The sequence below is a fragment of the Salminus brasiliensis genome, chromosome 14 (genome assembly GCF_030463535.1).
Source record: "Salminus brasiliensis chromosome 14, fSalBra1.hap2, whole genome shotgun sequence".
NCBI classification, from domain to species: Eukaryota; Metazoa; Chordata; class Actinopteri; order Characiformes; family Bryconidae; genus Salminus; species Salminus brasiliensis.
The window spans coordinates 32,827,458-32,852,070 of record NC_132891.1 but is presented as its reverse complement, the minus strand read 5'-3'; the positions used below and the strand labels follow the sequence as shown (position 1 = coordinate 32,852,070).

The 24,613-nt window shown below is 45.1% G+C and overlaps 2 protein-coding genes across 4 annotated transcripts; one reads left to right on the top strand and one right to left on the bottom strand.

Moving 5' to 3' along the window:
• Window positions 1–1,736: 1,736 nt before the first annotated feature.
• Window positions 1,737–8,370, top strand: ftr92 (finTRIM family, member 92). 2 transcript variants are annotated; one of them, XM_072697345.1, is made up of 6 exons: window positions 1,737–2,387; window positions 4,849–4,929; window positions 5,520–5,753; window positions 6,783–6,942; window positions 7,043–7,102; window positions 7,454–8,370. In XM_072697345.1, the coding sequence occupies exons 1-6, from the start codon at window positions 1,800–1,802 to the stop codon at window positions 8,107–8,109; spliced, it is 1,779 nt and encodes a 592-aa protein (XP_072553446.1). In that variant the 5' UTR covers window positions 1,737–1,799; the 3' UTR covers window positions 8,110–8,370. The 2 variants fall into 2 exon arrangements, with proteins under 2 accessions (XP_072553446.1, XP_072553445.1); XM_072697344.1 differs by having other exon boundaries at window positions 4,846–4,929.
• A 2,500-nt stretch (window positions 8,371–10,870) lies between these two features.
• fbxl5 (F-box and leucine-rich repeat protein 5) lies at window positions 10,871–24,381 on the bottom strand. 2 transcript variants are annotated; one of them, XM_072696992.1, is made up of 11 exons: window positions 24,232–24,381; window positions 22,048–22,263; window positions 18,330–18,425; window positions 17,130–17,322; window positions 16,657–16,839; window positions 16,155–16,280; window positions 15,860–16,008; window positions 15,193–15,275; window positions 14,363–15,064; window positions 13,558–13,706; window positions 10,871–12,383 (listed from the first exon to the last, which is right to left on the bottom strand). In XM_072696992.1, exons 1-11 carry the CDS (start codon window positions 24,313–24,315, stop codon window positions 12,307–12,309), a joined length of 2,058 nt encoding a protein of 685 aa, XP_072553093.1. In that variant the 5' UTR covers window positions 24,316–24,381; the 3' UTR covers window positions 10,871–12,306. The 2 variants fall into 2 exon arrangements, with proteins under 2 accessions (XP_072553093.1, XP_072553094.1); XM_072696993.1 differs by having other exon boundaries at window positions 16,657–16,836; window positions 24,232–24,380.
• Between the last annotated feature and the right edge of the window lie 232 nt (window positions 24,382–24,613).

Below are 24,613 nucleotides of genomic sequence, written 5' to 3'. Positions count from 1 at the left end.
AAGCTAATGCTACTGCAGTCTGATCATCCGAATCGGATTGGGTCAACTGGTTCGATCCCGATCATGCTGCTAGCCATCGTACCTTAGATAGCAGTGTAGCTATCTCAAGCTAATCAAGCTTAGCCTAGGCCTAATGGCAACAACAGCCTAGCTAGTAGCGCATCTGCTAGCTAGTAGCATTTACCTGCTTATAGTTAGCAGTTAGCTGTTGTTAGCATTTTGTTTGTCCAGTAAAATGTCTTTTAAGAAGGCTTGGACACTGCCCTTTGATTCAGACGCTACTGATTAGCTCGGGTGTTTCAAATGTTTATAATGTGGAATGTGCTACTAAATAGGAAATAGGTCAAGAAATAAGGCATATTTTGCTGTATTAAAATACTGTATGTATGAAATCCAATTAGGACTGAACCGTGAACCATCACACCCCCGGCTCTGGTCCACATGCAGCTAAACGTAATGGACCAAGATGGACCTAATCAAAAGCTGATATTACTGAAGTACATAACGCCTACATAACTGGTTACAAAATCTATTCTTATGAAAGGGGAGTTTATAGAGGGCAATCAAGATGATAGCTCCATTTTATTGTCCTTCACTCGCAGGTGATTTGGGGGCCCTTACACAACGCTCCCACGGCCCAGCTGAGTGAAGGGTTGGTGTTTACTCAGCGCTGCAGTCTTCCTGGACTCTGCTCCTATAAAATCTTATCAGGTTCATCTCTACACTCTCACGCATATCAGGTGGGCGGAGGTGGTGGTGGCGGTGGGGCGGAGGTTATGGGGCGACCAGAGAAAGGCACGTGTGTATAGGTAAGTATGTTGGTGCAGAACACAAACCAGATACAAAAGATAACCAGCCTCAGCCCTGCAGCCCTTTCCTGAAAGCAGGAATTCACAGCAGGCGGGATTTCCTAAGCGGATGGCTTGGTGCCTTAGCCGTAACTCAACACGCCTGAACACGCTAGCAGAAGTTAGCTTCTGTAGCTACGGGTAAAAACACAAGTAGGTCTGTACTTTGGCCATTTGTACCATTTTTATAGATAGCAGGGTGTCACGCAGGGTCAGGAACTACATAAGCAAGGTTACTTAACCAGGACGGCCAACTCTCAAACACACTGGTCGAGAATCTTGCGCCATCGGCTCTGATCTTAAGCTCTCACGCTTATTTTTAACAACCCCTCATTGCCCTCCAAGTGACCTCCAGATCAACCTGACCAGCTGTTTCCTACAGCTGCTGCTCTAGGTGTCGCTGATTAAACGGCCCTGCTGAAGGAGTTACTGTAGCATTATGCAAGCATTATGGTATTTCCAGCGCCCCCTACAGTCTGGAAGTGGAATTTGCGAATTGGGCCACCCCTCGAGGAGACATGCTACACAGCATTTGTTGAGATTAGTTGAGAGATGAGAGAAGCATGCAGACTAGAGGCGGTAGAGTGCTACTGCAGGATTTTACACCACGTAAGAATGTCCTCCTGGGCTCTGATCATGTTCTGATCATCTGCAGCTGATGTTCTGCTCCTGTAGGCGTTTTTAACTAGCAGTAAACGTGTGGAATAAGCACCTCGACAGTCTAATTCCCCATATTATGTAAGAAATTCACGTTATCGTTTTTCTCAGTAACTCAGTTTCCTTTCCTGCCATATCTCTCTTTACACACACGCACAAAGCCAGCCCCTAGTGTGGTCAGGAGGCTCCTCCTCCTTGTGCAAACAGGCCTTCAGAGAAACGAAACTGAAATCGTGTAGCTCTGCCATTTCCCTTTAAACCCTTTTTTTTCCCCTCACTCCATGTTCAGAAAGAATGGCAGCAGCCAACGTGCCAGTCTTCCGGAGCTTTCCGGACTGCTCCCTCTGTCTTAAACGACTGGCAGATGTAGTCAGCATTCCCTGTGGACACACATACTGCAGAAGCTGCACTGAAGGCTTCCTGAGTGAGTATGAGAACACAGGCAAATACAGCTGCACAGAGTGTGGACAGAGTTTCTACCGAAGGCCTTTCTACCAGGACAGACCAGTGGATGACATTGTGGACGGATTGCTGAAGACTGCCCTCCAGGCTGACCACTCCACAGCCAGCCACCCTGGACCTGAAGATGTGGATTGTGACATCTGCACCGGCCCAGAACACAAAGCCATAAAGTCGTGCCTGGAGTGCCTGGCCTCGTACTGCGATGAGCACCTCAGGCTGCATAACGATCTCAACCCCAGGACCCCTCATGCGTTGGTGGACGCCACGGGGCAGCTGCAGGGAATGACCTGCCGCCTCCACGATAAGCTTCTGGAGGTTTACTGCCGCACTGACCAGAGGTGCATCTGCTGCCGGTGCATGCTGGATGATCACAAAGGTCATGACATGGTCTCGGCCTCAACGGGGCGGGCAGAGAAAGAGGTGGGCAGCCTAATGATGGGCAGATAGAAGCAATATTCATAGTAAAGAGGGTTCTATGCGGTACCAAAAATGTTCCTTGGCTCTTTTCGCTGGAATATAGAGCCATTTTTAAAAGGTGAAAAGGGAGAAGCCACTGTTACCATGGTACAAACAGTGTGCATGCACCCTCAAAGGTACTGCACGGTTCTTAAGGTCCAATTAAGTACCTGTTACGAGTCTATGGAGGTACTGCAACATTACAAAACTACTTAAAACTTTAAAAAACAGGTTCTTCAAGGCATCTTTAGTAAAGACAGTGGTTCTGTATACAACACATGGCATCTAAATGGCATTTGAAGCCCTGAATGGTTCTTGAAACATAAGGTAGAACCTATAGAAGCCTCCTTTAAGTGTTCCACCCCTGATGAATCTCGAAAGTTCTTCCAGGGTTCTTCAAAAATGCTTAAAGGGTTCTTTGCTTAGCTGTTTCCACAATCTGATGTAAGAACATTTTAAAAATAGGTCCCATGTAGCATATAAAAGAGTCAGGACTGAACTACATAGAACCATCTTGCTTTGTTTCTCTTAACTAAAGGTACTAAAGACGTACCTGTATGGGTAGCACTCTAGTGACAGTTTAGTACCTACTTTGAGTGTGAGAGTGAGAGTGTACAGCAGGTTTTCCATCATACAGAAGAACCATTTAACAAAGAACCATCTGTTAATCAGTACAGTATGTAAAATGAGGCTAAAGTAACAAATAATGGACGTGAACTGAGATCATACTAACTGCTAACTGTTAAAACGTTTTGTAGCCCCAATGCAAAGCTAAAGAACAAACATGCCTTGGCTGATAGACAACATTTGAGGGCGAGGACTATTTACACTGTGTAAATTTGATTTTGGCTTTAAACATGGGGAGGATTTGTCTTTGAGGCTGAACGCTGACAGTGCAACCTACTTCCCGATGGCCCAAATGTCATTACAGGCATCTACATCTGGAAAAACGTCCTAATAGTTTATACTTGTGGGATAAAACCTTAAATGGTGATTTTTCACACTTTCTTATGTTGAGGCCTTGTGCTAAAATAAAAGGTCGCCCCCATAAATCTGCTCTCAGTCTCCCATGAGAAGGAAGTAACAACTGGATTTTAGCAATTTTTGCAAATTTATTAAAAAGGAAAAACTCCAAAAGTATTCATACACTTTGCAATGACACCTGATATTCAGCTCTGGGGGGCGTCTCGTTTCTTTTGATTCTCTTTACGATGTTTCTACACCTCGATTGGAGTCACCTGCGGTAAATTCAGTTGAGTGGACATGGTTTGGAAAGACACACACCTGAACTATATAAGGTCTGACAGTTGGCAATGCATATCAGAGCCAAGACCAAGCCATGAGGAGAAAGGAACTGTCTGTAGAGCTCAGATATAGGATTGTGTGGAGGCACCACACAATTCTTACACAGAAGAGGCCTGAAACAACCAGAAGCTCAAAAGACCCTGTGTGCAGATGGAAGAAACCCCCAGAAGGTCAACCATCACTGCAACAGCCCACCAATCTGGGCGTTATGGCAAAGTGGCAAGTCAGAAGCCTCCCATCAGTAAAAGACATGTGAAGGAGCCTAAGGGACGCTCAGACTGTGAGAAGATTCTCTGGTCTGATGAAACCAAGACTGAACTTTTTGGCCTCAATTCTAAGTGTCATGTCTGGAGGAAAACCAGGCTCTGCTCATCACACCTGCCCAATACCACCCCTACAGTAAAAGCACAGAGATATTTTTAATGAGCTCTCTGGACTTCCGACTGAGACGAAGGTTCACCTTCCAACAAGACAATGCCAAGACAACACAGGAGTGGCTTAGTAGCAACTCTGGGAATGTCTGTAAGCCCTGAGCCAGAGCCCTGACTTGAACCCAATTGAACAGCTCTGAAAATGGCTGTCCAGCAATGGTCCTCCATCCAACCTGACAAAGCTCGAGAGGATCTGCAAAGACGAATGCCAGGAAATCAAACCTTGTGGCATCATATCAAAGAGTACTGGAGGCTGTAATCACTGCCAAAGGTGCTTCAACTAAGTACTGAGTAAAGGGTCTGAATACTTATGTCAATGTAGTCTTTTAGTTTTTCCATTTTTAATAAAGTGCAGAGTGATGGGTAATTTCTTAATTTATTGAAAGCACAAGGCCGCAACAAAATGTGAAAAGAACTTTCCGCACTGCATGTACTTCCACTACCACCATTCTAATTACTGGGACAAGTCAGGACACACTTCGCTGTTTGTTTGGGTAGGCAAGGATCCCATGACAAAGCGCATGATGATCAAGTTTCCGCACTGCTGGACCGATCTTTTTTTGAAGATGATGTTGAATTAGTAGCACATAGCAGTTATTAGCAAGTTGCTTCTACAGTTTTTTTACTATTTGAAATACAAATATAGACTCATTTCAGCCATTTACAGCCATGTTCTTCACCCCCAGAAGGAGTTCAGGAAGTCGAAGGAGATGATTGTGGAGAAAGAGAAGCAGCTAAAGGAGCTAAATGCAGCTAAACAATCCCTGAGGGTAGGTGCTGTGTCCACACACACTGATTTTTCCAAAAGTCAAAGCTGCTGTGGTAAAAATACACCGTTCTGAAACATCGAGAAAACAACAGCGTCTGGGCTTGAACGAATCCAGGTCATGCTGCTGGCCATCAGAGCCACCCTGAGAGAGCATCATTGGCCTTGCTCTCTCCAGGGTGGGTAGATGGCACTCTCGCCCCACATCGCTGTGGTGCTGGCCATCACTGGGATCTGCAGGCTGGTGCGTTGGAGGCAGATATGCAGCTCTTCCCTCCTAGTGTCAGGTGGAGATTACATAGAGTCAGGTGGAGATTACACATTCATTTTATGGAGGGCTTGTACAAAGCAACCCATTGCCCACCACCACAGACACATAGCCTAGCTCGTCCTTGCACATAGATAGTGTTGCTGTCCTCTCCAGGTCCTCATGGAGTCCAGTCAGCTAGCTAAAGAACTTCTAGTAGGGTCTGCTAGGGTTAGCTCTAAGCCTAGCACCCAAGCTCCTGCAGTTTTCCATGCTCGGACACCTAGAAAAGTTCATATGCAACACGCCACACGCGCTGAGGATTGTTGTTACCCTCCCATTAACAGGACTTGGCACTGGCCACTGAGGAGGAGAGCGAGCGGCTCTTCGCGAAGCTAGTCCAGCGTATACAGAGCAGCCACGCTGAGATGAAGGCGCAGATCCGAGCTCAGGAGGAGGCTGAACTGGAGCGTGTCGAGGGCCTTCTGACTCAACTGGAGCAGGAGATAGCCGAGCTGAAGAGGAGCGATGCTGAGCTGGAGCAGCTTTTGTGCTCTCAGAACCACATCCGGTTCCTTCAGGTAATAGCTGTGCACTATAACCCAGCAGGTACTAATAGCCTGTAGGGTTGTTTGACTTTGGTCAGGTTACGTTAGCTGCCTGTAGTGCAAACTGCTGGGTGGCAGTCTGTCCTGTTTACGTTATGTTGGCAAGTGTTTGACAGAGTTATGTATGTACACAATGACAAAAGTATTGGGACACCGGTTCGAGCACCCATGCCCTTCTAGAGGGAAGGGTCACTTCAAATCAACACAATTACTGGTTATTTTGCCTGACCACCTTATCCTATTATGGGTCATTTCTATTCTGAGTGGAGTCGTCTCTTCCGAGATGACAGTACCCCACCCCCTGGGGCATGAGGGGTCACTGATTGGGGTTACAAGTATGAAAATGATATAAATCAAATGACATGACACCATCTTTGATCCCACTCAGTTAAACCTCAATTGACAGTTTGACAGTCTCCACCACCAGAGACCCAGATAACATGCCCATGGCCTGTATGGGTAGCCCAATTGGGAACCAGAAATGTATGTCCATGGGCCCTATCTAGGTTATACACTGTACACAAGGCCAAGATTGGATCCATGTGAGATTGAGGCCCATTTGGGAAACCTGACTAGGACCCAGTATCAACACATGTACCAACCCACTCAGAGGCCATGCCCAACTGGAACCCACCTAGCCCATTTTCCACCCATATGAGCCCCACCATTGCATGTTGGCTGGTGACTTGGAGGTGGAACCTAAGCTGAGATCCATTGAAGCTCTTCTGGTGGCTTGTGGTGGCCCAAAACCTTACTAAGACTCTTTAGGTAGAAGAACAGTCCTGAATGGAGTCCACCTAGTGAAAACTGGGGACTAATTTTAATATAAAATTATTCAATAAATATTAACTAATTTCAATATTAAATTACTCTTGATAAAGTTCCAGTGGAAATCCTCTAATTAATCTTCATTTAGATCACCACAACACATTAGACCTATATTAATCACCCTGTTGCTTTTTTTTGTCGTCTGTTTGTTTATGCCGCAACCTCTCACCGCAGTCGGTCCAGTCCCTCTACCTCCTTCCTGGATCTGCAGACGCCCCAAACATGGCAGTAAATCCTCAGTTCTCTTTTGGGGAACTGGTCAAATCCATCTCAGTGCTCAAGGCCCAGATAGAAGACATCTGGCTGCAAGAAATGACTAAAATATCAACAGCAGGTAAAGCTTGTAAAAAAAATATCATTTATAATGCAATGTAACAATGCTTCTGTCATTACTACGTGAAGAATTCACTGAAAAAGTTTTTTTTTTGTTCTAGTTAAAAAAGACAAGTTTGTAGTTCCTTCAGAGCCAAAGACGAGAGAGGAGTTCCTACAGTGTGAGTAGGCCATGTCTTCCTGCCATGCACCAGTGATGCTTTGGGTAGTAAGGTAACGCTTAGACTCCACACTATGACTAGTTTGGTCTCCAGTGCTTCACACTGGAGCTATGAGGCTAATATAGCTAACAAGTGGCATTTGGGACTATTGCGTCCCTCAGCCTCACCCCCCAAAGCTCTTCCCACCTGTAAGATACATAATCAGAAGGTGGTTCTCCCTCTCTTTTACCTGGAAACTATCGCCTTAGAGACTCTGTAGCATTTTAACTGCAGATATAATGGATTGCCCCCTTCCAAATTCACACCTTTGGAAGTAGACCCTCATTCCTTGTGTCGTTTCTCCCCATTCAGATTTGGTCCCGCTGACTCTGGACCCCAACTCAGCCCACAGGAACCTCAGACTGTCCGAGGAGAACCAAGCTGTGGCCTGTGATCTTGAACCCCAACCCTATCCAAACCATCCCGAGCGCTTCGACTGGTGGGCCCAAGTCCTGTCCCGGGAGGCCCTGTCCGGACGCTGCTACTGGGAAGCGCAGTGGACGGGCCTGTACGGAGCGGACGTAGCCGTTTCGTATGGAGACATCAGTAGGAAGGGGCAGGGAGATGACTGTGGGTTTGGCTATAACAAACACTGCTGGAGTTTAGACTGCTCCATATCAAGGTACGCTTTTGTACACAACAACGAGGAGACGGAAATCGCCGTGCCAACCTCCCACAGGATAGGGGTGTATCTGGATCACAGGGCAGGACTGCTGTCCTTCTACAGCGTCTCGGACAGCATGACTCTCCTCCACAGAGTGGACACCAGGTTTACTCAGCCTGTCTATGCGGGGTTCGGGTTGTATCAGGGCTCCACAGCAAGGATGTGCCAGCCGGGTAAAGAAGCACAGAGACAAACGGACGTCCAAAGAACGAGGAGGAGCGCAAGCGTGAAGACTGTGGAGAAGACGAGAAGAATGTGGAACCTGAAATCAAAGAGGAAAGTCAGTGCGACGTCAGACAGCTGAGCGTGGGGTCTGGAGGTTTCTGTTCAGTGTTAATGATCTTGATCAATCGATGAACATGTTTGGAGGAATACAGACTAAAATGGGTTCACACCCATGCAGAAGAGCAGAATCTAGACCCCCTCCAACCCCTAAAAAACAACCCTCTCAGGTGACGTAGGCGCTATGTAGGAATTCCACATCCGATGTACAGATGCAGAAGTCGAGACTCCCTTTTTCATTTTTTTGTGCTATTACAATAAAACCACACTAAAACAATACAAACATTCATTCATCATGGGGGTCAGGGGGTCACGGTGGCTTCAGGGCCTACCCAGAAGACAGGAACACCCCCTGGACAGGGCACCAGTCAATGGCAGCGTTACCAGAGTACTTGTAGAGAGTAAATTTACCACTTAAGAATGTCTTCTGGGTTTGTCAGACAAAAGAGGGCGCTTTTATTATTATTATTATTGAAAAGTGGAAGAGTTTTACGAACCACATCAACTCAGCCACAAAGCATCAGATCACGTAAAGTTACAGAGTGGGGTCAGGGCAGAGTCAAATCCATATAATTACTGGTTATTTTGCCTGACCATCTTATCCTATTATGGGTCATTTCTATTCTGAGTGGAGTCGTCTCTTCCGAGATGACCATACCCCACCCCCTTGGGCATGAGGGGTCACTGATTGGGGTTACAAGTATAAAAATGATATAAATCAAATGACATGACACCATCTTTGATCCCACTCAGTTAAACCTCGATTGACAGTTCCCTCCACCACCAGCATCAGAACACAGACTGAGGAAGTATATTTTAGAAGAATGGTGCTCCATCTTTCCAGTTCTGTTCCAGAGACCCAGATAACATGCCCATGTGGGGCCTGTATGGGCAGCACAACTGGGAACCAAAAATGTATGTCCATGGGTCCCACCAGAGTCAGTCATGGGCCCTGTCTAGGTTATACACTGTACACGAGTCCCATTTGGAAAGCCTGACTAGGACCCAGTATCAACACATGTACCAACCCACTGAACACATGCCCATGCCCAACTGAAACCCATCTAGCCCATTTTCCACCCATGCTGAGCTCACAGCATAGAGGAGAAATGTCTCCAATGCTCTGCTGCTGACTCGATAACTGTAGGGCTCCATTCTAATGTGTAGGTGTCCCAATACTTTTGTCCACATACCATATGTGTACTGGTGTATATAAACGTGTATATATATATATATATATATATATATATATCAGTACAATTTGCAGTTTTAACACAGTGGCTCAGCATCACCTAAACAGTCAAATACTGCTCCTGTTTAAACATCTGTAAGGAGCCAGTGAATTTTAAGCAAGCATCTGCACAAATACATGCCTGGACCCCCAACAAGCCCATCGAATGGGCTCCTTTTTACTTATGATCAAAATTGTACACAAATTCGTACAAATCAGCCATAACATTTAAACCAGTGACAGGTTAAGTAAGTATTTCTCTGGCTACAATAACACCTGAGGTGGGATCTACATATTAGGCAGCAGGTGACCAGTCAATTTCAGAAGGTGATGCGATGAAACAGGAAAAATGGGCAAGAATAAGAACCTGAGCCACTTTGACAACAGTTTGCCAGATTGTGATGGCTAGACACCTGCTCAAAGGATGGACATCCAATGAACCAGAGACAGGGTCATCAGCATGACCCATGGAGGCCCCACCTCACAACTTGCGGGATCTACTGCTAACGTTAGTCTGGGTGCCGGATACCACAGGCCATCTTCAGAGGTCTTGTGGAGTCCAGAACTCGACAAAGGTCAGAGCTTTTTGGTGGCACAAGGGTGACCTACTCAGGTAGGCAGGTGGTTATAAAGTGGTTATAACACAACAAACAAACAAACAAACAAACAAAAACACAACCACTCCCAAGATGCTTTTTAATGTTGAGGTTCTAGACAGATAGAAAGCCACGTGCAGGAATTCAGGGCAGTGTGGTGTGTGGGCTGGGGAACAGGGTTTTATAGTCAGTTGGAGGAAAATAAGTGGACACCTACATTAAACATTTTCTGCAAGTTTTAAGTTCGATTAATTTACTGGATTTAAAACCAAAAATAAAATCCAACATAAAAGGTGGTAGAAAATGTTGCTATGGCTTTACCAAGCGGTTGCTGTGGTACCCCTGTGTTTGGTTGGTTGTTACTGGCGTATTTCGATCATCGTGACATAAGAAGGGGGGGAATATACAACCACACCAGAAAATCTGGAGTTGTAACGATGTTGATAATTTTCTATTGGATCCTGTTGATCTTAAAAACTGTTTTTATAAAATTATGAAAGAAAATTATGAAAGAAAACATCACCAAAACTGATAGCGCTGAATCACCAGCCTAAGAGTAATCCTAGTGGATAGGTGCAATTTCTACATTACCCAACGCTTTGAATTCTCGTTGGAGCCACTGCTGTGTGTTATTTTGCCCAATTTTTCCTGCTTCGAGATCCAAGGCTAAAATTAGTGTATTGTGTATTAGTAAAGGAAAAACACTAGACAGCTCAGGGTAGGGGGAAACCCTTCCTGTCGACATTCCACTGTTTTGCTCTGGTTTAAAGGTAAAGCCCTCCTCTTTCCTTAAACTCTCAGGTATTTATTTATACATTTGTTTGCTTTTACAACCATCGCCTTCACAACCAGAATTCAATAGGCACATATCTGCAAAATCCACATGGAATTAAACGGATCTTTCATATCAAAACAGACTAAAAACAAGGAAGAAAACGTTCCCGGTGGAGAAAAGGTTTGCTTATATATTTAATGACTTCAACAGACACTGCAGTGCAATCCTGAACCAGGTTCATCCCATGTACGGGACAAGCAGCCCTCCCTCCAGTGGTTCTCCTTATGCCAAGCCTGCGAGGCTGTATTGGGAAAGGAAGCCAAACACTTGTTTATAGAAGCAACTGTACAGTAATGGCAGGGTAGGGAGTTACGCATGTCCACTAGGTAGAGACTACAGGCGGGTCTGCAGCGGTGTGAGAGATTACTGCTAACAAAAAAACAAACAAACAAACAAACAAACAAAAACAAAGATGCGAGAACTTTGTGCTCAATGTTACATTTTCTTAAAGCGCTCAAAACTTCGGATTAAGCAGCATTCCCGCCCTTTTCAAATCCCTCCCCAAAAATTGCTAAACATGAAACTCAATGCAACAAATAATGCATTAATCATCTACAAATGTACATATTATTCTTTAAACTGCGCAATCGCTCTGAACAGGATGGCGCTTCTAGGAATTTTAGAGTTTTTCCGCATCTCTTTCGAGGGACTTTATCCCAGAAATGACAGAGTATAGCCGGGAGCACTCCGGAATTTAAAGTGCAAATGAATCAGAAGACAGAGAGGGAGGGAGTTAGCACATGGGAAGAGAGAAAGAGAGAGAGAGCGAGAAAACAAGAAAAGCATGTGAGTGAGGAAGAGGAGGAGGAGGAGGAAGATGGGATGCATGGGACTAAAGGAAAACTCCACTATATTTCAACCTACTTTATGGCATCAGCCGTTTCATATGCTTTCTCTGTCATTCCGAAAAAAACCTGAAAATTCACCAACTCTTAAACTCCTTGTTGGAGCAAAACCTTGCATCTCTATTCATTTTTCTAATTCTTCCATACAATTCGAAAACATCAGCTATTCTTTTATAACTGGTAATAATAAAGCTAAGGGCTGTTGCTGCTTTCATTCAATATAAACCACATTATGCTTAAATTATGGTCTAAAGTATTTGTACTCCAAGCTGTAAATCTGTACCCTGGTTCTTCTTTCAGATGTGGGACTAGTGGTCCAGAAGGAAGCATCTGTGGTCATTTTCAACCAAAGCAATGGTGTGAGGAGTGTATACTCCTCATCCCAACACCCGTCAGTGGGTTTTCCCAGTTTCGTTTCTGCTAACCAGGTAACCCACATGGAGTTGCTATCGTGCTGCTAAGCTGGTTGTGGTGGCACCCTATGTGGCTGGTCAGTTCAGTGGGTTTTCAGTTCTTTTTGAAGTGCAGGCCAACGTGCTGAAACAACAGCCCACGGCATTTGAATGTACAGTGGAGATGAAGCAGTTTAGGTTGCGAAATGTGAGAGTATCACTTTAAGACAGTGGAGAAAGCAAAAACTAGCAATGGATGAATAAAGGAGCAAATAAACAAACAAACACAGAACACAGACAGGAGACACGGGGGAGGGTGATCACTCTCCGGAGCGACAGCAGGCCCTGAAACCACACTGCAGATTCTGACATCCACTTGCTGTCTCAGCGTGGGGACCTGCAGATACATATAGAGAGAGACAGAGAGAAGAAAGAAGTTAGACGTTGGCACTCAACAGATGGGATAGAACTGCCTCCAACTGTTCAGACCAAAGAAAGACAGTTAAGAAGGAAGACTAGCTGAATAGTACGTGCACAGGTGATACGGGGTGTAATGATTTTAATATACATAAAAACACTAAATTTTAACAGTATTGAAAATTAACTAACTAGAGCAGATAAGCCCTCAATTTCTGCTGAGGGTCTGTTGTATTTTGTTGAAAGGTAAGGCGACAGGCCCTGAAAAAGCTCTAGAAACCAATCCGTAATATAAAATTTAAGATTTTTAACATACAAAATATCAGAACCCTCCTGAGTTTTGATCTCAGAACTGAATATTATATCAAATCTTCATACCCCCGTAACGGGTCCTCAAACTGTAAACATATCAACTGTAAACATCTCAAATATAAGCTCTAGGCACATATTTTTGCTGTATCCTACTGAACCTAATTTTGTGTATTGTTACACCAGCGCCTACTGTCCTACTCCACCACCAAATTATATCTACATCATCATCTCAACTGGCAGTGCGGTTTAGACGGCATGTCACAGGCTCTGATAGATGCAAAAGACGTGCTCTAGAGAAGCTGTGAAGTTTGACATGAATCCACTCAGATCTAGAGGCTTTCTTTATTACTTACCTCCAGGTACTGTACACCAATCAGCATCTCGCACACAAGCCCAGTTGTAGCGTGAGAGCTGGGTTAAGCACCAATTACACCATTTATTCAATTAATACACATTTATACATTCAAACACTCAGAAAACTGTCCGGAAAGCAACCGAACATTCAGTAAATCAATTAATATGGGATTCCTTTTATGCATTTTATGTTTAAAAAAAAAAATACAAAAACACAGTAGATGCCTATTAATACTAAAAAAGAAAAACCTACTAAAGGGCTTTTACTGTCAACATATCATAAAAAAGGCTTTAAATAATCTTAATATGCTTCTGAATTCTGACAGACTGTAGTGCAAATCCATATCCGTCAGCATGGCTACTCATTTAATCATATATAAACAACCCAAAACTGTTAATTGGACAACATTAAATTAGTCAGTCAGTCAACAAACAGGGACTGAGTAAGTGTGTGTGTGTGTGTGTGTGTGTGTGTGTGTGTGTGTTACCATTGATGTTATCGCAGTAGTAGAAGTGTTCGTCGTTGAGTGCGGGGCAGACAGAAACCAGCTCCCGCAGTCCCACCTCAGTAATGAACAGACAGCCTGAGAGGTTCAGATGCTCCAGCAGGGGGAGCCCGCCTCCCTGAGACAGACACCTGTAACAAACACATACACAAATCATAAAAAGCTGTGCAAATTAATAAATACAGACACACACACACACACACACATACACGATTATTAACAAATGATCCATTACAGTGCTACTGAAGCACTGTAGCACCTCACTGTTGCATTACTGTGGCTCACAAGGCTGAACTTTATTGTGAATTACAGGAGCTGAAGAGGGTCAAAAATAATAATCATCAATAACGCACAGGCCTGTCACGACTTTTTTTGGATGATATATTCCTTTAAACAATATGGTCATTTTAAGACCATTTTATGCTTTTAATAAAATAGCATAATAATACGAGTAGGAAAGCAAGCACAATGGGCCACATCCATGATCGGGGCCCGTTAGGAGCCCGCTGAGCCTCTGTGCTATATTCCACTACTCTAATTACACAAATAATATGGGACTGTAACAAAACACGTAACTAAAGCAAATGGTAAAATCAGAGATATCTTCAATAATTCATCTAATTATTTACTAACGAATCAGAACGTTGTGTAGTTTAGGCTGTGCGTAGCTTGAGCATTGAGATGGCTGTGAGGATTATGGATCTTTTCTAGAGAACTGTTTACCAACAGCTAAAGTGTGTTTAGGGATGACCTGCTGAGTAAACAATGTGTCTGTGTAACTCAGTACCTCAGGCCCAGGTCTGTGACCTGATAGCATCCAGACAGGCTGAGGAACTTGAGAGCTCGACAAGCTCCCGACTGATCAGTTCTGTAGTTGCCCTCAGAAAAGCATTTAGTCCGAAAATCAGCGCTGCCCCCGGTAGCCTGGGGCTCACAGTGCGCTCCTTTCACTGTCCTGATCGCAGCATCTGAACTGCAACATGTAGAGTGACCGCACTGCAGAGCACCATACAGCTGCTGCCAGTAGGCGGAGCCAGCATTAGCATCAGTCCTGTGGCCCCGCCTCCTGCCCCTCCTGCAGCAGCAAGACCCGCCTCCTGCCTGCAACTCTAAAATTCCACCACGTCCCTCGTCCTGCACGGACACGCCTCCCCGCCTGCTCCAATCCACGGCGTCCTCGATGTCGGCCAGCTCAGCTGGATCCAAAACCCAGACTGGGCTGCAGGCCATGCCCTGCCCTCCAGGCCTCCGCTTAAAGATGAGAGCCTGCCGGGTGCGTCCCACCGCGTAAGCGGAGTGCTCATCCAGGAGTCGGATTGGAGAAGACAACGGGGCCTTCAGAAGTTTGGCTCTGCGTTCAGGGCTGTTCTTGGGTAGGTTCAGGTCGCCTAAACCCAGAGACAGTCTCTTCAGTGTGTGGTCGGTGATCTTCTCACAGCCCGAGAGGTCCAGATGCTCAAGTGAGCGGCACGCTCCCAGCTCTGCCCAGCTACGCAAAGAAACAAAGGAGAATCTCAATCAGTGATGTCAGTTTGAGAATTGCGTCTGCAAGGGCTAGGATTTTTACTGGTGATGATAGGTCAGTTATTTGCCATAGATATAAGGTAAAACACTCACCTGTCAAAGGCTTCATCTGTAATATCAGTTTGCGTGAGATCCAGGTGTCTAAGGTTTGGGCACAGGCTGAGGATCTGACGCACCTGGAGGGAATAAATAAATAAATAAATAAATGAATGAATGAATGAATGTAGAAATTAGTGCCCATTTGTAAAAAATGGAGATTTCAACTGTTGCTGAATTTGGCTTTGCTCTGCCTGTACTGCTTTTTGAATAAGTAACTGTCTCTACTGTCCAGAGAAGAAGAAGGCTTTCTGCTGAAGGAGCATTGCTATGTGGATTGGATTGCATTTAGTGACAAAAGCATTGGCAAGGTCAGGATGTTGGATTATCACCACCTCCCCTTCATCCCTGACTCCGTCTATCCATCCGTCTATTTCACACAACCCAGTTCCACTGCTCCACAGCTCAAAGCTGGGGGCCTTTATTCCTTTATTAAAGAATAAAACCTTTATTAAACCTTTATTAAATGCTTTATTCATGTTGATCTGTTTCAGAGAGCCCTATTCTATTGGCAATACTTCTCTACAGGGACCATAGAAGTCTTTTAAACTTGCATGTTTGCTCATGTTACCACTATACCTTGACCATACCAGGAAGTCAAAAACAGAACCACTGACTAATGCCCCTGAGCTAGTGAGTGAGTGGGGAGGGGTTTCCCCCTTACCATTTTGCTGGAAACAGCAGCGCTATAGGCCAGGCTAACGGTGCGTACTGATGGCCCCACAGTCGGCAGAAGGTTCTGGATCATTCCATTCAACAGCTTCTTCTCCCTGCTCACTGCATTGATTGCCAGAGAGTCCTCACATGCTTCCTCTGCACAACAACAACAAAAAAAGAATAGCTGGTTAAAACCCTGAACCCTTCCCTTACTCTCAGTGACTTATCAGAATAATGTGGAAGGGGCTGTGTTGCAGCTGTTATGGTGGAACTGGAGACGTGTACAGGCTGGCAAGTGTTACCCGATTCATCCACATCCGCGTCCTCGTCCCACTCCTGATAGGCTCGTCCTTCCTCTTGCAGGTTCCTCACCCACTCCTCATCAGGGTCCTGGTCCAGCTCCCCAGACGGACCACAGTAATAATCACCTAGGAAACACCTTCAGTTACTCTCGCTGACAAAGAAGCATTCTGTAGGATCTGTGGATCCCAGCCCTGGTACTGAGGGCACCCCTCCCCTGCATAGTTTGGCATCGTCTCTGCTCGTACACACCTCGCACTTCATGACGTTCCTGAGTTGAAGTAGGTGTGTCAGAGCAGGGCATAAAAGAAAATGTGCAGGATGAGAGGTGCTCGGGTTTACCACTGCAGTAGACAGACTCGCATAACAGAATCACCTAAGAGCTAACTTGTGAAAACTCCTCTAGATAGGCTATATTTCTACAGGGACAGACCTAGAAGAAGCATTCCTCTGGCCTCACATTTCCACACGAGTGATGCAGAAGTAACAAGTTGGGACTCTCACCTCTGGCCCAGCGGACTGGGTACAGGTGCCTCCAGAGCAAACCCGTTTTAACTACCTGTGCCCAGGTACTGCACACCTGGCTGCAGCGGCACAGGTCCTCCGGACCCAGGAACTGGAAAAGGCGCACCAAGACCTCCTCGGGCAGGGCTGAGATGTCTGTGTGCGTGCGACTCTCGCGCTCTGCTGGACAAAACAGAGACAAAAACACACACATAGTTCCACATCACAAGAACCGTCTTCTGATCCATGACATTTGCACCATACACTGCGACGTGCAGTGTGTGAGCCTTTTTGACAGTAATGCTCGTTTGGGCAAGACTGGTCATTCCACAGGAAGGATGTCTTAAAAGTCAACACATTACCTAATATATTACAGTCCGTGGTAAAGAGGAAACGGCATGCTGTATCTATCTCCAGGACGCAAGTGAAACCACTACTTGAAAAGGGCCCACAGACCAAAAACAGGCTCTCACCGTCCTCAGTCTTCTCATGGTCTGAGTATTTGAAGACCTTGTGCAGCTCCTCAGCCTGGTTCCACAGATTTATACCCTTCAGCACCTCCTCGGTTTTGTCCCACTGCTGACTGCAGTGCTGCGCGATCACCTGCCTCTTAATGGCCTTCAGCTCCTCGTAGGTGAAGTACTCCATCAGCATGGGCTGGAATACCTGAGACAGGTGCACAGGACAGGTGAGAGAGGCTGGAACAAGTGCAGTGGACAGAGATTCTGGTGTAAGAAAGTAACACTGTATATTGCCTGAATATAAGGCATGGAGCATGTTTTACTGATTGTAGTGTAGCTGACTATTTCAGTATCTGAACAATTTTAAAGCAGAGCTGAAATTAGACCTGTGTAATATTCGTACCTGCCCAAACAAATAAGCTTGAACAGACCACGGTCTCGTCTACATCCCCCTGTTATAGTTATTTTGCTAAATTAAGGACCAACAGAAATGATCTAAAATAAGACAGGGAATTTGTTCCCCCATAACTTCCATTAAACGTTCAGGAGGTCCTTCGCCCAATTCAGCAGCAAGTGAACCTTGAGCTTAACAGACGGAGGGGCTAGCTGCAACAGCTCCTAAAAGGTCGGGAAAATTGATACACCCATTGACTATACTGAGTAGAATTCTATACTGTTTGAGCCAAATGAGCTTTCCAGGTATTAAACACACTTATTAGAAACGCTTATAAGATATTAAGCACACCATTTAAATAAAAATTAAGCCTTTACTAAACTAAATCTATCCTAAAAAGATGCTAAAAAGGGTGTAATCATATTATTACGCTTATTATATTATCATTATAACAGTGGCATTAAATGGCCATACAAGTAGTTCCTTGTATTTGGCATGGCATTGTATGGTCTTTCGTGTGAGTACGATCAAAATACACATATAAAATATGACCGAATGACCGAAAACATGTTATATAAACTATATTTAAAAATATGCTGCATTTTCTTGCCTTACTTTGACACCCACTCTCCTCTAAACCCCATTAGCAGTATGCAGTACATGATGTACGCCATACAAGCTCTGGGTTTTCATGGCAACTAATATCAGACCACGGACCAACATTAGCCCCCCTTATAATTATGTAACCTGAGTCATTCGTCTCTAGCTGTGTGTGCGCGCGCTATGGGCTTGTGTTAATGTGCTGCGTGGTGCTCTACCTCCTCCTCCTCCTTCATGTGAGGGAGGAAGTCCTGGGTGAAGGCCTCGAGCCGCTCCTTCAGTTGCCTGGCATAGTTCAGCTGCTCGCACTCACTCTGCGGAGATGAGAGAGATAAAAACGTCAGTCCGCGTAAAGCACTCGCTCACAGAACGGGGTGTTCATGCCGAATCACACAAACAGGTCTATTACAGCAGAACCCATCTAAGATTACACCTGCCAGCAACGCCACCGCAGGTGTGGGACAGGTAGGGATAGGTGCATTACCCTTTAACAACAGCAGTCACACTAGTCATGCTACATTCACATCATTGTTTAAAGCACAGTCATTGACAGCTTACAGCTACAGTCACAATAACGCAGCCAAAATAAACTCCAAGCTGTCTGCAATTAATTCAAAAAGCTGCCATCAGATTGGCTGATGCTAGAAAGGTGTTTTTCTTTTTCTTTTTTTTACATTGTGCAGGACAGCAGTCACGAAAATGACCAGAAAATACTATATCGCCACCTGCACTAGCGGAGCGCTTATACTCAACAGCCGAAACTGAACAGCAGAGACTATGGTCACTTCACACAATTCTGACAAGCTGCATTCCAGTCAAATTAAACCGAGGTCTTAAGACTGGATGTTGTCAGTATGTCAAGGTCATTCACGTCATTAATAATTGCACAGAAGGTCAGTCCTGTTTAACTGGACAGTGTACCGCTTTCTCACTGAAGTCCTTGGATCATGTTCTCTTTCAGGACCTTCTGATAGAGAGCAGAATTCATGGTTCCATCAATTTGGACAACTTATTTGGACGTCATAGGTCCTGTAGAAGCAAAGCAGCCCCAGACCATCACACTACCACCACCATGTTTGACTGTTGGCATGATGTTCTCACGGCAGAATGCGAAGTTACCTGGGACCCAAGTCCCTTCTAAAACTCCACACATTTGACTCATCAGTCCACAGAATATTATCCTAAAAGTCTTACAACTCCCCTATTAAGGCCACATTTTTAAGAGTGTCTTTAGAACGTAGAGTCTTGTGCTGTTTTCCGAGAGCTTCTAGCATGCTTCAAATCAGAAGGCAAGTGATGTTCACCATGAAAAAATATTGTGATAGAAGATACTGGGACAAACACCACAGATTGTATATGATGCATGGAAAAGCATTCCTCTCCAACTGTTAAGCATGGGGGCTTGTGTTGCAGCCAGTGGCAGAAGAAGAAGAGCGGATTGAGTTAGTAAAACTGGCTCCTGACCGAAGCTGATGAAAGCAGCACCTCAGTAAAGTAACAACTGTCTGACCTGACCACTAGCAATAATCTCCATAAGTACCTGAAGCACCAGTTACAACACCCATTATTACAGCAGTGACATACCTGCAAAGCGCAGGGACAGCTACTATACATAGACAATACTCAACAGTGCCTTCCCACACACAAACAAGATCAATCCTTAAGGCCAGCGGTCAGCCCTCCTACATGCAACAAGGCTGGCCAAGGCCAGCTTCTTACATGCTGCCCCAAGATAAACACTATACATCCAAACGATCAGTGAAAAATCAGCTGAGGTTTGCTCCTATAGAGGATTTTGGCATGTACACTATATGGACAAAAGTATTGGGACACACATTATAATCTATATATAATTTGAATTCAGGTCCCGTTCAAATTAGTGCACATCAGGGTGGCCCAACAACTTCCCATACAGCAGAATTGATAAATTACTTAATTTAATAAACCAAAGAAAATGGACTACAACAAGAGGAAATCTCCTTTTAGACAGACGTCACAGGTCTGTATCAGCAACTGGCTGCCCTTCACACACACCGCCACAACACCCTGAGTCATCCCAGCACAGCAAAGCGCCAGTCCCCACCCAGCACACTGTGGGCAGCAGCAGCAACAACAACAACACCACTGGCCTGGATAAAGAGTGGGAGTGAGGCCTGATCTAGGATCAGAATGCCCTGATGTTTGTCTGTGGCCTGTACTGTCGTTAGACGCAGTAAACCACCGATCAGTTAGGAATGCCATCACCGTCTGAAAAGGCTATGCAGTGCAACAGACTGTGAGCTAATGCGGCACTATCGCTCGCTGCCATTTTGGGATCGGCAAAGAAAACGCCACTGGTCCACGCTTCCCACACTGGTCACTTTTCCTGAACCTTTTACGCCACAAGATCATGTGGATAAGCTGGATGTGTCTGTCTGCCGCTAATCTGGGAATAAATAAACAGATTGAGAAATAGACGTGACTTATTTACAGCAGTTTACTCAATTCCATCCTATTACTGGCAGGAGAACAGAATGTCCTAATTTCCTTTGGCTTTGCCGAGTGGAAAATTACTCGATTGGCAAACCCGGATAGGGAAAGGCAAGCTGGACACATTTAACCGTTGACTGTTTCTCTGTTCTGGAGAGTTCTCTTATCAAACAGCATCCGAAATCAGCGGCAGCAGCAGAGTTTCTTGAGTTAGTCCACAATCAGAAGTTGCGGAAACAGGGACTCATGATGGTGTTGGCATCATGTCAGTATTTTTTCCTCCTGAGGATTTTTCTCATCCCGTTGGGGATGATAAGGTGGGGTGGAGATCATCCAACACCCTGATCTCACCTCAACACTCCTGTTGATGAATGCAATCAAATCCCCACAGCAATGCTCCTCCAAAATCTAGTAGAAAGCCTTCATCCCTGGACAGCAGAGACAGTTACTCCAACAAAAGCAGGATCAGCTCTTTTTAATCCCCTTCGATTTCAGAAGAAACGAGGACTAAGCAAGTGTCCCAATACTTTTGTCCATATTTTAGATGTAAATACGTGAAGAACACCTCTCCAACTGTTAAGCATGGGGGCTTGTGTTGCAGCCAGTGGCATGAAACATGAACACGACAGTAACAACAAGTAACAACTGTCTGACCAGTTACAACACCCATTATTACAGCAGTGACATACCTGCAAGGCGCAGGGACAGCTACTATACATAGACAATACTCAACAGTGCCATTGTCTTCCCACACACAAACAAGATCAATCCTTAAGGCCAGCGGTCAGCCCTCCTACATGCAACAAGGCTGGCCAAGCTCCAAGGCCAGCTTCTTACCAGCTGCCCCAAGATAAACACTATACATCCAAACGTGGATCAGCTGAAAAATCAGCTGAGTATGTTTAATATCTGAGGTTTGCTTCTACAGAAGATATTAGCATGAACACTATACAGACAAAAGCATTGGGACACAACTTTAAATCATTGAATTGAGTGTACTGTGCCACTGTAAGGTTTTGGTGGAGGAGGGATCATGCTACAGAGTGAAAAAACTGGGTTAATTAGATTTTTAACTGAAGTTCAAAGTTAGGAGCTGACGTAGGTGTTCAACTGTGTACACACAGCTTGTATAACAGAAAATCACTGCCAAAACGAGTAGCCAAACAAGTGTAAGGTCACCAAGGTAAAAGGGTATTGGGACTGTGGAGAAGTGGAACTGCATTTTATGGAGTGATTGAGAAGATCCCACCCCTCACTGATGCTCTCGCGCTCTTGTGAATCAATGCAATCTTATCCTCACTGCAAAGTTCAAACATCTAGTCTAAAGCCTTCCCAGACTATTAATCGCTCTTTCTGCATCAAACTGGCTCAAACTCCTTTTTTTTAATATCCCTGATTTCTGAAGAAACGCTGGACGAGATAGGCGTCTACAAACATTTGGCTGTACAGCAAGTCAGAGACACGCACCTTGACGCTCCTGAGCCCTTTTTCAAAGAGCAACAGCATCTCGGACAGCTTGTTGTCGGAGTGAACGTTGTAGATGGTGCGGCTGCGCTGCTGCAGCAGCTCAATTATGTATTCATTCTCAATCTGCTCGTGAATCTTGAACACCTTGAAGGTGGCGCAGAGGGTCTGCAGGAAGGCGCGGAAGTCATTGTTGTTGGAGAAGTTTGTCTTCGACAGCTGTATGAAGGGAAAAAGGAAAAGGTGTTAATATTTACATTCATGTCACAATAGGACGCGTGTTGAGATGCAGGCCTCACTCCTACACAGTTAAATAACACTCGCTAAACAACACCTCCGCAAATCTCCTTCCTATGGAAGCTCTTTATTAAGTAACTGCAGGGATTTTTACATATTTTCTGCGACATTGAGCTTCTATTAAGCCCTCAGACTTCTCTACACCACCCTTTCACGCATAAACGTACTGCAGGCTGAGCAGCAGCGGTCAGGGTCTATCCTGCTTATATAAAGCATCCACTTCCCAAGTTTCGCTGTTACTGAGCCTTCACGACGGACATATGGAAATGCTCTCTTTTCTGATTGGCCACTCAGCACTGCATTTCAATCATTAATCAATCTGGGTGGAAGTTACACTACGTCCAACTTCACTACGCTGCTGAAGACTGAACAGGCGCGAGATCACCAAAATCACAAGGTCAAAAACAAGCGTTTCCTCAGTTCACCTTCTGTATTGTGCCATGCGAAAGTTTGGGCACCCCTAGGTCAACCTTGAACTGCAATGTACAAAGGTAAGGTTGGGAAAAAGGGTGCAGAAATTCATGCAAAGAACACCTCTCCAACTGTTATGGACCTGGGTTAACTGATCATGCTTCGGGCTTGTGTTGCAGCCAGTGGCGTGAGGAACATCTTACTGGTAGAGGGAAGAACGGACATGATTAAATCAAACATCACACTGTCTGCATTAAAAAAAAAAAAAAACGGAAACCAGAGGATACGAAGCAACATAATGACCCTGAAGACCCCTCGAAATTGCTGCAAGGTTCCCAACCAAACCACCAACCATGTAGCTATGTAGGCTTGGTGCAGACAACACAGGAGCTGAAGAACACTGCCAATGATGGAGATCTTTACTTTTGCAAACTCTCTTCCAGTGGAGGGTCTTTTTAAAGTCAGTAACTGCTGGACTTTAGGCTTTTATCAAGTCATCATGCACATATAAACTATAATCTAGCAGCCAGGGCTGATCCTGCTTATGTAACCATCCAGACAGCCCCAGTTAAGCTTTAAAGGCACAAACTCACAGCAAAGCATTGTGCATTTTATCTGCACTGTTGACTAAATACAGAAAATAGCTAGAAACCACTTTCCTACACATAGATGAGGTGGGTTAACCAGCTGGCCAGGGGCTGCAGGCTTGTTCCTCACTAGCACGTAACGCACGTACTGCATTAGCTAGCTATACCAGCTAGCTAACTAGCTAGCTAACGAAGCTAGCCAGCTAAGGGGGGGCTGGCTAACCGTGGTAGCGAGCTAGTTAAGAGTTGAGGTCGTTAAACGGCTACACAAACGTTTATTACCTTTTTTTCTGACGTTTTTAACAAAAACTAATGAGATTATAATCTCAGCGCAGGGACGGAGAGCGGGGGCTACACTAGCGCTGGCTAGCTACGTTAGCAGGTTAGCTAGCGTAGACGGCCCTGTTTTCAGAATAATTTAGCCAGCTACAGACTTTATAGCTGTTTTAAATGTTATTAAGATAATGTACTAACCTGTAACTGTCAGATAATTAAAGATAGGACACACAAACGAGCCTCAGGTTAGTAAATGAACGCGAGCTAGCTAGCTAGTTAGCTAGAGAGCTAGCTAGCTAACGCACCGATACCCAGCAGGATCTCGCAAAAAATGGCCTCTACCGCCGTATTTAAGGAATGACACTCGTGTTGTTTTCTTTCTTATAGCACTATTTTCTTTATTTGAAGGGAAAACGGCGAACTAGCTGCTTACAGCGGTGATAAACCAGCTGGGTAGCTCGGTCAGACAGCCTCCGAGCTCCGTAGACAGGTAGCTAGGTAGCTAGCTAACGTTAGCATTGCTGTGAACGGCAGTGTAAATAAATAAGTGTCAAATGCTCGCTTAAACTATTCCCAGAAAGCAGAATTTTAGCCAGCAGTCGTATTCCTAATATACCTTATCGCAGTAGAGGCCGACCAGCTGCTTCATTCGCCAGTGCGGCCCAGTGAACACGTCCACCTCGTCCGGGAAAGGCGCCATCGCGCTCCATGGACTCAACACACAGCTTCGCTACAGCAGCAGCAGCAGCAGACCTGACCACCCCAGACCACACCAGCACAGCAGGGTGGACAGAGAGCACGGCCTTCCCCTGATCATAAATGACCACATATATGATTACTGTCTTATTATTACTCCTTAATCCTGACTGGGCTTCTTTTAATACAAGATAACGCTCATAAAGGTCGTTCAACGTGACCTTTGTACCTTTGTTTATATAGACAACAACAACAACAACAACAAAAAGTATTGGGACAGCTGCTCATTCATTGATTCCTGC

What these genes read in the sequence shown, in the direction of transcription:
- fbxl5 (XM_072696992.1), bottom strand. Translation starts at nt 24,315, where the DNA reads ATGGCGCCTTTCCCGGACGAGGTGGACGTGTTCACTGGGCCGCACTGG. An exon ending in TCGGCCTCTACTGCGATAAG is followed by an intron (nt 22,264 to 24,231) that starts GTATATTAGGAA and finishes CCCTTCATACAG; the next exon opens with CTGTCGAAGACAAACTTCTC. An exon ending in CGCGGATGTGGATGAATCGG is followed by an intron (nt 16,009 to 16,154) that starts GTAACACTTGCC and finishes GTTGTTGTGCAG; the next exon opens with AGGAAGCATGTGAGGACTCT.
- ftr92 (XM_072697344.1), top strand. Translation starts at nt 1,800, where the DNA reads ATGGCAGCAGCCAACGTGCCAGTCTTCCGGAGCTTTCCGGACTGCTCC. An exon ending in ACCACATCCGGTTCCTTCAG is followed by an intron (nt 5,754 to 6,782) that starts GTAATAGCTGTG and finishes CTCTCACCGCAG; the next exon opens with TCGGTCCAGTCCCTCTACCT. An exon ending in GACTAAAATATCAACAGCAG is followed by an intron (nt 6,943 to 7,042) that starts GTAAAGCTTGTA and finishes TTTTTGTTCTAG; the next exon opens with TTAAAAAAGACAAGTTTGTA.